This window comes from Camelus ferus, chromosome 35, assembly GCF_009834535.1.
Source record: "Camelus ferus isolate YT-003-E chromosome 35, BCGSAC_Cfer_1.0, whole genome shotgun sequence".
NCBI classification, from domain to species: domain Eukaryota; kingdom Metazoa; phylum Chordata; class Mammalia; order Artiodactyla; family Camelidae; genus Camelus; species Camelus ferus.
Genome location: NC_045730.1, coordinates 9,620,638 through 9,635,800, shown reverse-complemented (window position 1 = coordinate 9,635,800; position 15,163 = coordinate 9,620,638). Strand labels below are relative to the sequence as shown.

General features: G+C 42.1%; 1 protein-coding gene and 1 pseudogene across 2 annotated transcripts in view; one reads left to right on the top strand and one right to left on the bottom strand.

Annotated features, from left to right (window-relative positions):
* NEBL (nebulette) overlaps positions 1-15,163 on the top strand; it is a 310,537-nt gene that overhangs the window by 114,215 nt on the left and 181,159 nt on the right. For both annotated transcript variants that reach the window (XM_032473683.1, XM_032473684.1), the window contains exon 3: positions 1,016-1,100. In XM_032473683.1, the coding sequence (XP_032329574.1) occupies positions 1,016-1,100 (85 nt within the window). The remainder of the gene's footprint in view (positions 1-1,015; positions 1,101-15,163) is intronic.
* LOC102503485 lies at positions 5,408-6,670 on the bottom strand (annotated as a pseudogene).

Below are 15,163 nucleotides of genomic sequence, written 5' to 3'. Positions count from 1 at the left end.
TAAATATAATCAAGACATATTTAGGAGATAGACTTGGTGATGATTGATTAGATGTGTGAGGGGTCAGGATTACTCCCTGGTTTCTGGCGTGAGCACCTGGGCACTAATAAATGAAAGAGAGGATATAGGATGCAGAACTGGTTTTGGGGTTGTGGTGGGGTGATGGCCAGTTGGGTTTCAGACTGTTGGAATTTGTAGTGCGTATGGGGTATACACCAGTGGAAATGCCAATGGACCTGAAATGCAATAGGGAAAGCTCAGCTCAAGATATAGATCTAGGAGCAGTCAACAGGCATATAGATGGTACCCTGAAGCTGTGAGGGTGAATGGGATCACTCAGGTTATCACCCAGGTGTTCACTGAGGAGAGAAGAAAGCCTGTGTGAGACCCTCAAAGGAGGATGGGCAGAGAGGAGACCACAGTAGATGAGACGGAACAGCTGGTGTGGAGAAGCCAGGCCAGGAGTGTGTGCAGACATAGAAGTCAAGGAGGAGGATGTTTCAAGGTGGAGGAGAGCCGAAGCAAGAGGAAGACCAAAAAAATGTCTGTTGAGTCCTCTGTGCCACAGGAAGTCATTATAACTTTATCCAGAGAAACGTCTGGAAACAGGAGCTAGAATGCACAAAGTTGATGGCAGAGTTGGAAGAGATGAGCAGAGACTGAGAGCAAGCCTCTTTGTACGGAACTTTGGCTGAAAGAACAGATTTGAGGACCACATGCGGGAGTGGTGTGGGTGGAGGGAGGGCTTGGGGAAGTCAGGAGAGCCTTGAGCGTGCTCCGATGCTGGTGTGAAGTAGCTAATGGGGCAGAGGTGCTAATGGAACAGGGTGATATTTTGGGAGATGGTAGGGATAACTGGGTCACAGAGGGTCATGAGAATGGAGGAGGGTTTGGGACCTGGATGAATGACAGAGAAATGACCTCAGCTAAGAGGAGAGACGCCTCCTCCATTGTGACAGAAGGAAAGAATAAGACAATGGTGTTAATTATGTTCTTTAAAACAATTTCTCCACAGACACTACCCAAAGCAGTCCTTCACTACGGTGGCAGATACACCTGAAAATCTTCGCCTGAAGCAGCAAAGTGAATTGCAGAGTCAGGTAATTTCTGAAAGGCCAATTTTTGTTCCATCGGTTCTGAATATTATTCCCAAGGCTACTCTTATGAGCTTGGGCCATTATACTGTTCCTGCTGGGTCACCAGCCAGTCTGCAGACAAAAGCAGACCTGGGTGGGCGTTCCGGACAGCAGGGCAGAACACCTGTGTTATTCCTGGGCTGGGGTCGTCCTGATGTAGTCTCCGTTCTGTTATCCACGTGGGACTCGGGCAAGTAAATGAGTTCTGGTCCGAGTAAGTGTTTCCCAACAATATTGATTTATTTGGTCCTAAATATTTAAAAACATTTTATAAATAGCTTTTCCACACTGCATATGTAGGGGGGAAAAAAGAGGTGTTAACTTGACCCAGTTGCAGTGAGTGTGGGGCTAACACCCTGTCTGTGTGTCTCACACCAGCCACTAGCTTTGTTTTCATCCTGTCACTTCAGTCATATTTCCTTCATATGTCACCCTGACAGCAGGAACAAAGATTAGAACGCCATGACTGGCTCCCAGTCAGCCGTGTTGGATGGAGACTTGCCTTCAATATGGTGAGACACATCGATTAAGATGAGGGGTTCGAGTGACAGTGTTGTCTTCAGGGACACCCAGTCTCTTCTTGAGAAGCCTACAGTGCTGCCTTGCAGAGGTGCCATCTCCCCTGTCCCCTGTGTGGGACAGGGCTGCGACTCTGTGGCAGCCCACTGGTCAGCTGCTGGGGGGCGGGGAGGCGAGGCTGAGTTTGGTCCCCCTTCCACTGTTCATTGTCTGTGACCTTGCACCAGCTGCTCTGATTCTTTGTGCTCCTGCAAAGTGAGACAGTGTTTCTGATCTTGCCCGCCTGTCTGGAGGGTGGCTGCAAGTGTCACATAGGCGTGAAAAAAGGCATGAAACCACTTTGTAAAGTTAAAAGACTATATGACTGTGGAGGCTGATTATGATGTTTGTGGTCCCTGGGAACCCTTGATATGGAAAAAGGGAGAAGAGCAGAATTTGCGAAGGAAAGAGGTGTCCAGTTAATACCCTGAGAACCCTGTGGCCATTCCTAATGGCAGTGGTCAGCTCTCAGCTGCACTGGCATCTCGTTATTTCCACGTGGGTTTATCCGGTCCCGGGCAAGATGCTGGATCCCTTCACCCTCTTTCCGGGGCACTCGGGACCACTTCTCAGTCCACTTAATTAGAGGAAATAGAACTCAGAGTAGAGTTTACTGCTGGTTAATGATGCCACGAAGACTTGGTTGGCAGTTAGTGTTTGGTTTATGCAAAATGCTAATTTTCTGTATGGTAAGCCATTAGTTCAAAAATTTGAGCGGCTGCCAAAGAGAGGCAGTGCCGGGAAGCGGGCGAGAAGGCCCCTTGCGCATTCGCACCGCAGAGGGTGCCAGGACTTGGCTCCCGGCTGCGCAGATCCAATATGCCTTTCTTCTCATCCAGTTCGGATTAATTAGATAATTCTGGAGAAGGACTTGGAGCACATTGGAAAACAGAACTAAATCAAGCAATCAAATATTTGTTTCCTGCCTATTACATGTCCTTGTTCTGTGCAAAAGAATTTATAATTAGTTAATCCTGCCTACACAGAACTCAGGGGTGTCTGAGGGAAACAAGACTAACATAACCCTCCCCTCCCCCCCCCGCCCCCCGCCGCCGCCCCCTCCGCCGCCATGCGCAACTATGTTCTATTTATAGTAAGGACTCAGAAAGGGAGAGATGAGTAGGGGTTGGACTGGTTATGCTTAGTGCTGGAGGGGGAATTTGCGCCAAGCCTTGAAGGTGGAGAGAGGCGCTGATGTGAACCCTTGCCTCCTTCCTTTAGAGAGCACGCCACCCTCTCTGGGCTCAGTTAGTGGTTATAGGTGTCGTCCCCTTGGCTCAGGAATAAACATTTATTATTTTCCTACCACATGCCTGACCCTGGAAAAGCAAGGGAAAAAGGAGCTCTCTGTTTCACGAAAGGCTGATTTATTCTCCCCGAGGTAGGAGCAAGCCACAAGCTTCAGAAGGCAGGGCACACAGGCAGGTCCTGGCTGGTGGGACAGGAGTTCCCAGAGAGATGCACCAGGCGTTCCGGGGTCTCCAAGCAGTGGTCAGGTGGAGGCACCAGATTTTCTGTAAGATTTTGCTCGAAGGTCATCTTCTTGAGACAGAAAATGTAGGACTTTATCAGACAGATGTCCTGGGGCAAGTCAACTCAATTCAAGAAACACGTGTTGGCCACTTACTACGTGCAAGGAATTGTGCTCCACATTGGAGAGGGAAAGGCATCGTCACCGTCATCACCCATGTGGCTGTGTTACGGGGCACACAGTTTTACATGTGTATTTCATTTCCTCTCAAGTAGCCCTATGAGACAGGTATTTATCATCCCTATTTAGATGAAGCACTCGGCCTTTAGAGAACTCGCCCTTTAAGACTTAGCAAGGACTTGAACTTGGACTAGAACCTAGATCTGTGAGCCCCCAGTGTCCACAATCTCAACTGGTGCTCCGGCCGCATTACTCAGAGAAGCTCCTAGAATAGGAGGTGTGTAAGCAGATAATTGCAGTACAAGCTGATGGCACAGTATTTGTAAAGGTAGAATTATGCATAAAGTACAAAACTCACACATAGGAAGAAATCCTCCTTCCCTCCTCTCTCTCCCCTTCCTCCTCCTCCTTCCTCATAAGTGATAAAAACACTTCTATAAGATCATTTCTATTTTTTGGCAAAGACATGGAAAGATATCTGCCCTAAAGGTAGTTTTCATTACTGGCAGTTCATTTAATTTTAGCATATTAAATGATTCAGTGCTGTGGGAAAGCATTTCCTTTGTGTGTGCTTTTTTTTTTTTTTAATTGAAGTAGTCAGTTACAATGTGTTTTGATATCAAGAATTCTGAACAGCTCAGCAGTTTTGGTGGAAAATTGACTATTAATATTTTATTTACTTGTTTTGATAACGTGTGATGGTAAATGAGTCAGATCTGTTTATTACTCTAAGTTTTGAAATTCTGAAATCCTTTAGAATTGTTTGATTAAAACCAATTCTTTTCTTTTAGTTCATTAGCTTATCAAATGAGCCCAAATGAAGGAAAAAGAAAAACTCATTTTCAGGCCCAGCCTAGGAAGTTATTGATAGTTGCACTCTGTTCTCTTTTCCTTTCTTTCTCTCTCCTCTCTCTCTCTCTCTCTTTGAGGGGTTTATGAACAATGCCAGCATTTTTTTTTTTTTTTTTTTTACTTTGCCTAGGTGTTAGATCCTCTCCAGCTTTTCTGGGATCTATATTAGGTGCCAATTGTCATAATAAAATGATACGAAATACTGGAGGTTAAACAAACAAACATGAGTTAGTGTTTCAGAACTGGTGACAGGTGGTGACTTACAGGCATTATCCAGCCTGCAAATAACTAGTGCAGGGCCACCTGGCCAGCCGCTGACCATGGTGGGTGTGGACTTGGCTGGACTCTGCATTCAGGAGGGGTGAGGAGATGCCATTCCATTGTCACTAGCTCCTTTCCTGTCACAAATCACAGGGTGAACTGCTTTAGAGAAATAACATGTTAACTGGAGGTTAGGCACCCCCACCGGCCCACAGTGACGCATGCCATAAGGGGCAAAGGGGGACTTCTCCTCCCCTTCTAGTGGTGTTAGTGACATTGTACTTGACTTGTGGGCATCGGGCTGTCACTGCCTGCCTTGGGACCAGCGTGATGGCATTTTTTTTTTTTTTTTTTTGTAGAGAAGTGAGCCTTGAATTCCAAAGCCTTGCCGTTATAAATTAAACTTCTGGAACACAAACTCTTTCTAAGTCGGTCAATCCCTAAACGTTAAAAACTTAGGTGAGGTGAGAAGCCCCTTAGGAGAGAAATTTTCTTCACTTGTTTTCTCACGATATTGTTTTTTTTTTTTTTTTCGTTAACCACTCAGCTTTAATACTTCCTTATGTTCATTTATACACACAAAATAAAACACCTACTAACTTGATTATCTTTACTGTTTAAGCTATGCCTGATCCTTTAAGGAGCAGAGTAAGAGATAAATGAACAAATAATTGTATATTACAGAAAAGTTGGAAATATGAATAAGAATAATAAAGGAAACATTATCTAGAATTCTATTGTCTAGAATAGCCATTAATTCACATGATATTGTAACAAGCATTTCTTTTTTTTTCGAGTTGTGTAGTATACTCTTAGTGGCAGAGAAGGCACAGGTGTTTGAACACTCTCCATCTGGAGTCTGCGCACTTCTTTTTTTTTTTGATCTTCATACGTTTAATTCTTATGCCAAACTGTTTTCCGATGAGGAAAGCATTGTGCTTTATATGCAAGAATGGAAACCTCAAAATAATCACCATAAAGCTTCTAAGACTTATGGGAGGATAAACTAGGATGGTCCACAGATATAAGATGAAATCCACAATGTTGGAATAATAAATGTTTAGAGCAGCCCAGACTAGAAGACAAGCCCAAACCACCATTAGAAGAATGAAATACAATATGGTCCAAGATGTATCCTTAAAGTTTTGTCTCAACCCTCGGTCTGAATTGTGAGGATTGATCTTCAGTTCAGTCCAGCCAGCAGAAATGGACTGTGCAGTTTTCTGTTGTATTTATTGTACAGACTATGTACATTCTGGAAGTTTCCTTTAGTGCTACACTGTTGTACTTTTTGTCCCAGCAATTTGAGGGCATGCAAATTCCACAAAGTCATCAATAAGAACAGGCCATGCTCCTTCTTCATCATAATTCGACATGTCATCTGCAGTCATTGAACTGAAGTCTAAAAGAAGATTCCAAGTATCTTTTGGTATTGATTGTTTATGATTTTCCAAGAAAAATTTATTCCATAAGTCTAAGAATTTAAATCTTCCATTAAGCACTAAATTCTAGTAGTCAATGGCCATTTCTAGATCTAATCCTTTTTGTCCTGGGTTCTTTGCAAAATTAAAAGTAAACTGGTAAAAATCCTTAAATCATCCTGGTTCTTTCAATTCTTGTTCCATCTTGGGTAGCTGGGCCTTTTGTTTTTCTATGCTGTCACATCCTAATTCTGTCATGCCATCCATGAACTCCTGTTTGGAGAATTCGCACTGTGTTGCTGCTCTCAACCCCATGCGATGATCAATACACTAATGCTGGCTGGATCAAGAACTGCTGTGTACCATCTATTCCAATTTTATTTTCATCTTGAGGATCTTTGTATCTATTGTATAGTTGTTCTAACTTCTTCCTATCTAATGATCCTTTTACACTCTCTCATATATAAAGTTCAGGATTTTGGAAAAAATTGTCTGTTGCAACATCTAACTTCCAGTCATTTTGAGACAGACAACTTACTGCTGTTTTTTCACTAGATTGTGTGAAGATCATAAACTGACGAACTTTATCCTTCTGTGATGATTTCAACTTGTTCATGTTTGTGTCCTCCAGGCCTCTCCTGTGCACTTCTTAAAGCAGGGGAAATGGTTCTTCAAATGGAATTTTGAGGAGAAGCCTTCATAGAAGAGAGAGCAAAACAGGGTTGTGGCTGAAGTGTGGAGGAGGCAAACCTGCCTTCTCTGTGTTCCCCCCCGCTTCTCCCATCCTCGCCCTCACAGGGCCTTGTGATGAAAGTCTTGGGAAGCCCCGGGCCTCTGTAGGGCAGAGTTCTGAAGAGCACTGCTCAGAGATAAAATGCTAGCCTCCTTTCTCAGTTCATTGTGAATGTGATTGGCTTAGCTGTTTTGCCATCAGGCTGAAAATAATGGAGGCTTGGCACTCACTGTGTCCTTAACTGGAGTGTGTGTAAGTTATGAGTGCTGAGAAGATGAAAGATTGAAAAAGACGATGGATAGACTGCCAGTCGTTCTGCAGCCTTTGAGCCTTTCTTTGGTAATCTTTGTTGATTCTTTTTTTTAATCATCCATGTTATGGGCAGCAGGGTACATGCCAGTAGTAAGGTGAGAAGGTAACGAGGGCTTTTGTAGGGAACATCATAGTTACATATCTTTGTGGGAGAAATGACAACACACGCTGGACACAAACCTCTACAGGGTCAAGGAGGCGGGGTTGTGTCCAGCATTCCTTTCCTCCGCCTTGCCCTTGGCACCTTTCTGTACCTCCTCATCCTGTCTTCCATTTGCAGAGTTTTTTTCTCTGTTACCTGTCATCTAACCATCCAGTAAGGTGTTAAATTATTACCTAAAGCAAGACTCCTCTCAGGTGGCAGTGGCTTTTTAAAAGGGTGTCATTGAAGACTGACTTCCTCCGTTCCTTCAGAACAATGGATCCCTGACTCGGGAACTTCAGTAATTGTTGAAAGGTGATTGGAGAGCTGTTTTGGAGAGCATCCCCTGTGTACATGTCAAATCCCACTCCAATGGCCCCCTCCCAGGCATAAATCTGACCTGAATTTCACTTGCCACCCAGCGCCAGTGATAAGCCTGAATCCTGTGCTGGACACTGGGGCTGCTGCAGCGAGCATCAGCAGAGAGAGCCCTCACCGTCTGGGGATTTATGGTTCAGCGGGGGAGAGGACACTAATAAAAAGCTAACAAATGTAGGCAAAATTGCCACTGTGAAAGACCTACAGAGAGAGCTGTGTGTATTTTAATTATGTTTAAAAACATTTTCAGGGGGTTGGAGGCCTGAGTGCTCTTCTGCCCGTGATGGGATCTCGGAGTGGCCCTCTGCATCCTGGCCAGCTGTGGATCCCATTTCTAAATGCATATCTAGGTTTTCCCCCCATTTCCTGATCTTAGCTGGCTATTCTTTGCTCTTTGCTGGGTCCTCTTACCATCCCTTATCTCATCCGACAACCCCGAACTTCTAAACAGGAAGACTGTCTCTCCAGATGGTTTTCTTTCGTAATTCTTACATTCCGCTGATCTTGGACAAGAAGCCTTTCATATTTGCTTTTTAATTTGCCATTTTCTTTGAACCTAATTTTGGCAGCTTTCTAGTGCCCATCTTTTGATTTTTCACCATTTGATGCTGTATTCTGATCCTAGGGAGATGCTTCTTATTTCCCACAATAAGCGCTTTCTCGCATATGTGAAGGTAAAAGTTCACAGGGAGAAGCTTCAGCATGTTTCTTTTCAAGGTTTTGAGGCAGCGAAAATGATGAGAGATTATGTTTCACATATAGGAGGGGCTGAATGTGAGTAAGTACTGCAAAGGAGAAACATCAGTTCACTTGATGCGGCACATTTCTTTCAGGGAACATAACGTGCTGTGCAGATGTTAACCCTAACCCCCACCATTTCCCATCAGTCAGATTGTTTTTCTGTTTTACCTCTGGATAAAATGATGTCAGGGCCAAAGATGTCAGTAGTGGCAGACAGCAGAATCACCAAGATGTTTTGATTTGCTGTGTCATGGTGGAGTTTCACAGCCTTTCATCACAGGGGCCTGATCTTCCACTTGTCACCCTCCTGAAATGACCCCTGTTCTTTCCATCTGCCCTCAGAGTCCCTGTGGGGTGGTTCCTGGGTGCCCTTCTGGCTCATCTGCCTCCCTTTCCATCACTCCCCCTGCTCGTGGTGGAGGGTGCTGGTGCTGTGCTCTGGGTGGGCAGGGGACAGGCTTACTTGTTAACATTCTGTAGGCTGGAGTCAGATTACTCCTCGCTTAATTAAGTTTTTGAGTAGATAGCCTATCAGTTTTGTGGCTCTGAGGTCATGACTATAACAGCTGTGATGAGGAGAATGTATAAAAAAAAATGTGAAATCACTGTGTTTTTCCTCTTTCTCCTCTATAAATCATGTTCTGCCTTACCACTGCATGCTTCTGGCTTCAAAGAAAGGAGAAGAGTGAACCCTACTTTGAGAAGGAGGAAATGTGGTCCCAGGGGTCGGGGATGCCTGTCTTCCTTCTGGCCATGTGCAGGAAGAAGGCAGGAAGAATCAGAGACTGAAACATGAGCTCCTCCCTCTCTTTGGGTGGAATCTCTGAGAGGGAAGACGGGGGAGCATGGCATGTAGAGGGGGAAAAACCAGAGGCAGAGAGGACCACCCCAGAGAACATTTCCTCTGAATTTTAATATCACATGTGGCGTGGAAGGGATGCCGATCTGGTGTGGAGGCAGGGTGCTGGGTGAGTTGTAGGGCGGGGCTGTGCTGCTGTGGGAATGAAGTGCCCTGATAGCCAGGCGTGGCTCAGGGAGGTAGGGGGTACTGGCAAGACCTCAGATTGAAGTGAGCTTGGACAGATTTAGCATTGATACCACCAGGCCCTTTCTGAGCCAGAGGAGAATGCACCAGTCAGGTCACCAGCCAGTCTGCAGCAGGGACGCCAGCAGGGGACCCAGTGAGCAAGAGGACAAGGAGATGCCACTGAGGCCAAAGGAGTTAGAGGAGAGAATGAGGGAACATGGGCCTGGGTCCAAGATCTCACTCTTCCTCACCTCCCCATCCCCCCAAGGTCACCCAGCCTTTCCTGCTCACACACACTGAGACCCACCCTTGGAGAGGAGTCAGGAAGCCAGAGGAAATGTGAATTGACCTAAGTTGACTGTTTAAATCATTGAATGGATTTGGTGTCATGAGTGGGACTAGATTTAGTTTCTCTTACTTTAGTGTGATAGGGACTTGTGAGGAACAGGAGAGCTGCTGTGGGAAATAGAGACTTACTGATTTATTTTTTGTATCTGAATTCATTGTGAGTAAATTGCTAACCTTTGGTTTTATCTGGTAAAATATAACACTGGATCAGCCATTAGGAGATCCGGGTTCATTCCTGTCTCTGCTACTGTGTGTGATTTTGGGCACCATTGACCTTTTCAGGGCAAAAAATAATGGGTTGTACTAAATGATCCCTGAAATCCCTTCCAGTTGTAATGATCTTGATTATAGCACAAAAAACATTCTGCAGTAATAGCTCAAGTGGGCAATAAAAGAACTTGAAAAAAAAGGAACTACTATTCTTTTTTTTTTTTTCTGCCAAAATAATAATGATCAGACTTGCCATTTCATTTGACTATTTTTTTTAAAAGCTCATTTCCTAGACCAGTCTCAGATATTGGCTGGAGGGCATAGGTTGGAGAAAGGGGCTCAGTTTCACATTGGAAGATGTGTCTAATTTTGCACTAAGTGTACTTAAAAACAACAGAGGACAAAAGAAGACAAAATAGCTACGGTGATACATCCACTGATAGCAACTCGTCTCGTTTGGAATCCTGGCTATTTTTCAGCTTTTCTATGCAGGAGTAACTAGAGTTACTCTACATATTCGTATACTTTTAGGAAATGTCTTAGTGATTTTAAGCTCACTTCTCTTATGATTTCTAATTTTCAAATTTTGTCTTGAATGGCTTTGATTGATCATGTGGTGGCTCGTGGACTTTGAAAGTTGGTCTTTTCTCTCCACGGTGGCACTGTTTGTTCTTTACCACCCCCTTTTCCTGTCTAGAAGCAGTTTGTTTTGCTGAGACCCACAGCCTTGAGTTGACTACATGGATCCGAGCAGTCGCTCAAGGGTAAAACTCAGTCCAGCGCTTATTTTCCCACAATTCCTCATACAGAGAAGCTCACCTAAAGAGACCCCGTTTCATTAAATTAATAGGTTCATGAGGGGGTTGAGTATTTCTTAATACTCATCATTAATTAATACTCTGAATTTCCTTATAACATATTCTTGAATGGAGGACACTGCTTTGAAATCACTGCTTCGTCATGGAGTCAGACAACAAAACCAAATTTGTGGTGTAGGGTTGGGTTCAGAGAAGTCCTCTTGGTGGTAGCCAGCAACACACAGTAGGCCTGATGAGTGCACTGAATCTTTCAGCTCTCATTAAAATACCCGTGTTTTCTTTTGCCAGAAATTACATGATCTAATTATCATTTAACATTATCTCAGAACTTTGATTATGGCGTCCACTGTCTTCAGAAGGACCACCCACTGGAGTTTTCTACAGAGGCCTTGTACGGATGGAAACTTGGCTCAAGAAATTCTGTGCAGAAAGTTGACTATGTTGGCTTCATTCTTTAACAAAAGCTTCCATTTGGAACAGTCATTGTGTTGTATTCTGAAATGAGATCTCTACTTAAGCTTCCTAAAATATTAGTTATGCTTTTTTAATGGGTGAGGAGAGCAATTAGAATTTCCCTCCCTTTCTTCATTCCTTCCTGCCTCTTTTTTGGTTTTCTGTGAAGTCAAGGGTGAGGATGATAGTAAATCAGAAATTAAGGTGACACAAGTTTGATCTAACGAGTAGGGAAGTCAGGGCTCCATTTGACTGACACTCTGAGCTCCTATTTATGTGAAATTGTTTTTATTTCAAGGGAGTCTATAATCTGCAAACATCTTGTAAGGGAAATTTAACAAGCATCTTCAGCTACAGATTTAGGTTTCTAAGCACATGGTGCTTTTAGACACCAAGCAACTAAATATACCAAATTCCACATTCTTTACTTAAACTAAAGAAGTGAAGAATAGTGAAACCAAGGATCCTATCCTATTTTTAATTAAACAGACAATCTTAGAGCCCTTATACAGATTTTTTTTCTTTATGTCTAGGCTGGCTATAATGCTTATAAATCACTAAACTTAAAACTAAAGTAAATCTTAACTATGTTTCTTCTGTTGGACAGAGAACATATACTTTACAAGATTTCCTTAGAATTGGATAATCTCCAAGTCTCTGAGAGAACTTTTCATTCTAGAATATTTTATTCCCCACGAGAATAGTTCTTAAAGTCTTAGATGTGTACACTACACACTGTATATATTATTACATATAATACATATAAAATGTTTACATGTATACATGCATGTAATACACACATATCCATTGTGTATTTTATGTATGCACATGTATGTGCATCTGTATGTAATATGCAGATACACATATACATATATATGCTATATATATAATATAATAAAGCTAACTTGGAAAAACAATGTTCAGAGAGGAGTCTCCATGGTGGGGGGTATAGCTGAGTGGTAGAGTTCATACTTAGCTTGCACAAGGTCATGGTTTCAATCCCCAGTACCTCCATTAAACAAACATAATTAACTCTCCCCAAAGGATTAAAAAAATAAAAAAGGAATAAAAAGGAAAAGAGTCTCCCTAAAAACCTGGAAGAATGAGAAAAGATGAGTTATCTTTTCTGTTTTGTTATCAGTGGCTAAGTTGATTTACTTCACTGCCGGACGCTGAAACAGCTGCACCATTTGCAATCTAAATTCCCGTCATGTAAATTAGCTCAGCAGCTCCCGTGTCTTTTAGTCATTCCGTATGTTTTAGGAAATAGCTAAGGTGACAAAGTGTCACAGAGATGGTATTGTTTCTGGAAGTGTGATAATCAGATCTTTTTCAAAATATCTCCTATTCCAGAGGGCAGATCACTCATTTCACAGCATAACGAGCAGAGACATCATTAAAGCTCTATCTGTTTTGATGGACCTTATTCTCTCTAGAACTTGTTAATAAATTGAATGTTTTTTATATCTATTTTCTTTATCCTTTTGTTTAGATTTTAAACTAGAAGTTAGAGATCTTATTAATGTAGTGGTTACTACTTAATAACCACACTATACAGTCATCAGGATTGTATTTATACCATTTGATGATAAAGGCAATAATGTATGAAATGAAGTAGAAACAAAGAAAGTAATTTCATGAAAATCAGGAGCCTTATAAGAATGAAGAATCAGATACTTTCTTGAGAAGGAGACAGATGCTTTTCCAATTCTTTCTTGGCATTAATTACAAATCAAGAAAAATCAAGGCATTCTTGTTTTCAGACCTTTATTAGCAAAGAAATCTCATTTAAGGACCCACACGTATTTCCTGTAATTTAATTCTGTATAAAGCTGCTTCAATTATTTATTGGTTTAATCTACATTTACTAACTACCTCCTTTGGTCAGATGCTGCCTGCTCTCAGGGTGAGGGTGTGTGTGCAGGGAAGCCAGCAGCACTGGGGTGGAAACACAGCCCTTGGCTTGGAGGTGTTTAATGAGTCTCCTCAAAAGATATTCTCCCCAGTTCTGTAAACAGTTATTTTTTCCTGTACTCCATTTAGATTTCCCCTCTCATTCTCCACTGAAATGTTTACTCTTTCTTCAAATGGAAGTGCAGAATGACTCTTTCCCTTTATGTAGATCAAATACCAACTGCTCTGAGGAACTGTATATTGGGGAAGAAATGATTTTTTTTCTTTTCAGTTTTATTAGGTAGAATTTTTACAGTTTGACTGCACATACACATCATATTGCATGTAAATACACGTATACAGTATACTGCACATTTTTGGTTTACATATATGTACTGACTGTTGTTTCTAAGAACAGATTAGAGCTTTAGCTTTTTAAACTTACACAGTTATCAAAGGAATGATCTTTTAGCTAGTTTTGGAAATAACTTCTTTTTACCCTTAGTACCTGTATCTTGTAAACTATTTGTAGAGCTTGCTCCTTCTGAAAGTAACGTGGATAAAATGTTTTTGTTGCTTCATGGACACAGGAAAGCTTCTTCAATAAAATCCACTTTTGGGGGGTTATCATCAGGAAAACTGAATTATGTCATCAGCAACATCCCAGTCCATTTTTTATCCTCCCGACTTGGAGGATTGACTCCTAGCCCCTTTTGGGTCATGAACCCCTTTGGAAGTTTGATGAAAGTGATTGAACTTCTCCTTTGAAAAAGGTACAAAAGCAAAAGTATGCCAACTTTAAAATATGATTGCAGGGAGTTCGTGGGACAGCAAAGGCCATCAGAGTCCCAAGCTTTAGGGGAAATGAGAAGCTTGGCCAACAGGTAGACCAGAGCAGAGCAGGCTTAACTTAGAAGTTTAGCAGAAACTAGAAGATTGGTGCAGAAAGATTATGTGTTCTCTGCCTTCTAAGTATAATTTTCTTATCTTGATTAAAATAATAATTGTTTTGGAAATGTGACATGTTACTGTCTTAAATTTAACAATTGTTAAACCTTAAAAATACATATATTCTTTGATCCAGCAGTTTCACTCCTGGGAATCTCTCCCGTAGAAACAGAAATATCAATATGTTAGGTACATGAGCAAGGGTCTCTAGGACAGCATTGTTTGCAGCAGCAAAAAACTGGAAACCAAGTGAAAGCCCACCAACAAGGCAGTAGTAGAATAAATTATGATAACTCACACCATAGAATATTATACAGCTGTTAAAAAGAATGAAATAGCAGTATACCAGATGCCTTTTGGGATGTCCGTGTGGTATTGCTCAGTGAGAAATATAGATACAGAGAATTGTATAAATCACAAAACTCTCCCTCTGTGCACATGTGTGTGTGTCTGTACTTGCATATGTTTAAGATTGTATGTGTAGAGAAAAAATATGGACTAATGTACACTAGGGTGTTAGCATTTGTTCTGGGGACTTACCCAGAATGAGGCGAACCAAAAAAAGGGGGAAAAGGTTGCAATAATTTAAAAAATGTATATGATAGCATTAATGCATTTTTATACATCTCTCTCTCTCTGTGTTATCTATCTGTTGGTGGGTATATGTGAGAAGAAATAAAACAATGACTTAGAAACATATTTGCTTGTATGTATTCAGCATTCCATGCTTTTACTTCTTTTACAGCCAGTATCACCGGAGCTTTTCAGTTCAGTCTGGTGGGGCGTATGTGGCCAATTTAGCCAGCCTGGGATTTCCCTGCTGATCTATTAGGTGGATTTCCTGTGACTTACTGCTCTAAAGTTATTTGGTCTTTTAGCAAATGTTTGTTGGATGTCTATTTTATGTCATGTACTAGGCTTTGTGCTGGGGAGACTCAAAGAACTAAGAGCGGTGTGTGTGTGTGTGTACACAAGTCAGGCACTGTTTGCAGGTGCAGTGAACGTCCTCCTCTCAACCTGTTATTTGTCTGTGTATTTGGCTGTGGGTGTGTCAAATGGAGAACAGGGGGGCTGCTCTCATGTTAATAGGAACCTAAGAATTTGGAGTAACATCTTGCTGTTCCTTCTTTAGTTCCATTAAATGACCTATTGCCTAATTCTCCAGTTCTAAAAGGTTTTTTGAGGAAGAAGAAGTATGAGGTGCTTCCCGTAGACCAGTGTCTCTCAAAATTGTGGTTTCCTGCATCACAGGTACCTGGTGAGTGTGTTGATCATGCTCAC